The sequence below is a fragment of the Calidris pugnax genome, unplaced genomic scaffold (genome assembly GCF_001431845.1).
Source record: "Calidris pugnax isolate Ruff unplaced genomic scaffold, ASM143184v1 scaffold245, whole genome shotgun sequence".
NCBI lineage: Eukaryota > Metazoa > Chordata > Aves > Charadriiformes > Scolopacidae > Calidris > Calidris pugnax.
This window is the reverse complement of record NW_015090982.1, coordinates 815812-816229: the sequence shown is the minus strand read 5'-3', so window position 1 is coordinate 816229 and position 418 is coordinate 815812. Positions and strand designations below refer to the sequence as shown.

The 418-nt window shown below is 75.1% G+C and overlaps 1 protein-coding gene across 1 annotated transcript in view; it reads left to right on the top strand.

Annotated features, from left to right (window-relative positions):
* The first annotated feature begins 93 nt into the window (after positions 1–93).
* LOC106894798 (ubiquinol-cytochrome-c reductase complex assembly factor 2) overlaps positions 94–418 on the top strand; it is a 4249-nt gene continuing 3924 nt past the window's right edge. Inside the window, exon 1 of the mRNA XM_014953718.1 lies at positions 94–260. Within this exon, the coding sequence (XP_014809204.1) occupies positions 123–260 (138 nt within the window). The 5' untranslated portion in view covers positions 94–122. The remainder of the gene's footprint in view (positions 261–418) is intronic.

Here is a 418-nt window from a genome sequence, read left to right as displayed (position 1 = left end):
CGCCGCCATCCCCCTCCCGCCGCGGGGATGCCCCCCGGCACTGCGCACGCGCGGCCCCGCCTGGCCCCTCTCGGCTGCCGTAGGTCACGTGATCCCGCCCATGGCCGGCGCCGCCCGCAGCGATGGCGGCCACCAGGTACCGGCGGTTCCTCAAGCTCTGCGAGGAGTGGCCGGTGGAGGAGACCAAGCGGCAGCGGGACTTGGGCGTCTTTCTGCGGCAACGCGTCGCGCAGGCCTTCCGCGAAGGGGAGAACACGCAGGTGAGGGGGTGTGGGGGGGTGAAGGGTGGCGACCCCGCGGTGGCTGCGGCCTGGGAGGGATGGGGGGGGGGGGGGGGGGGGCGAGCTGGGGGGGGGGGATGCATGCAGGGGGGTGAAATGGAGGTGCCCCATGGGGTGACACAGGGGGGGTGTGGGGA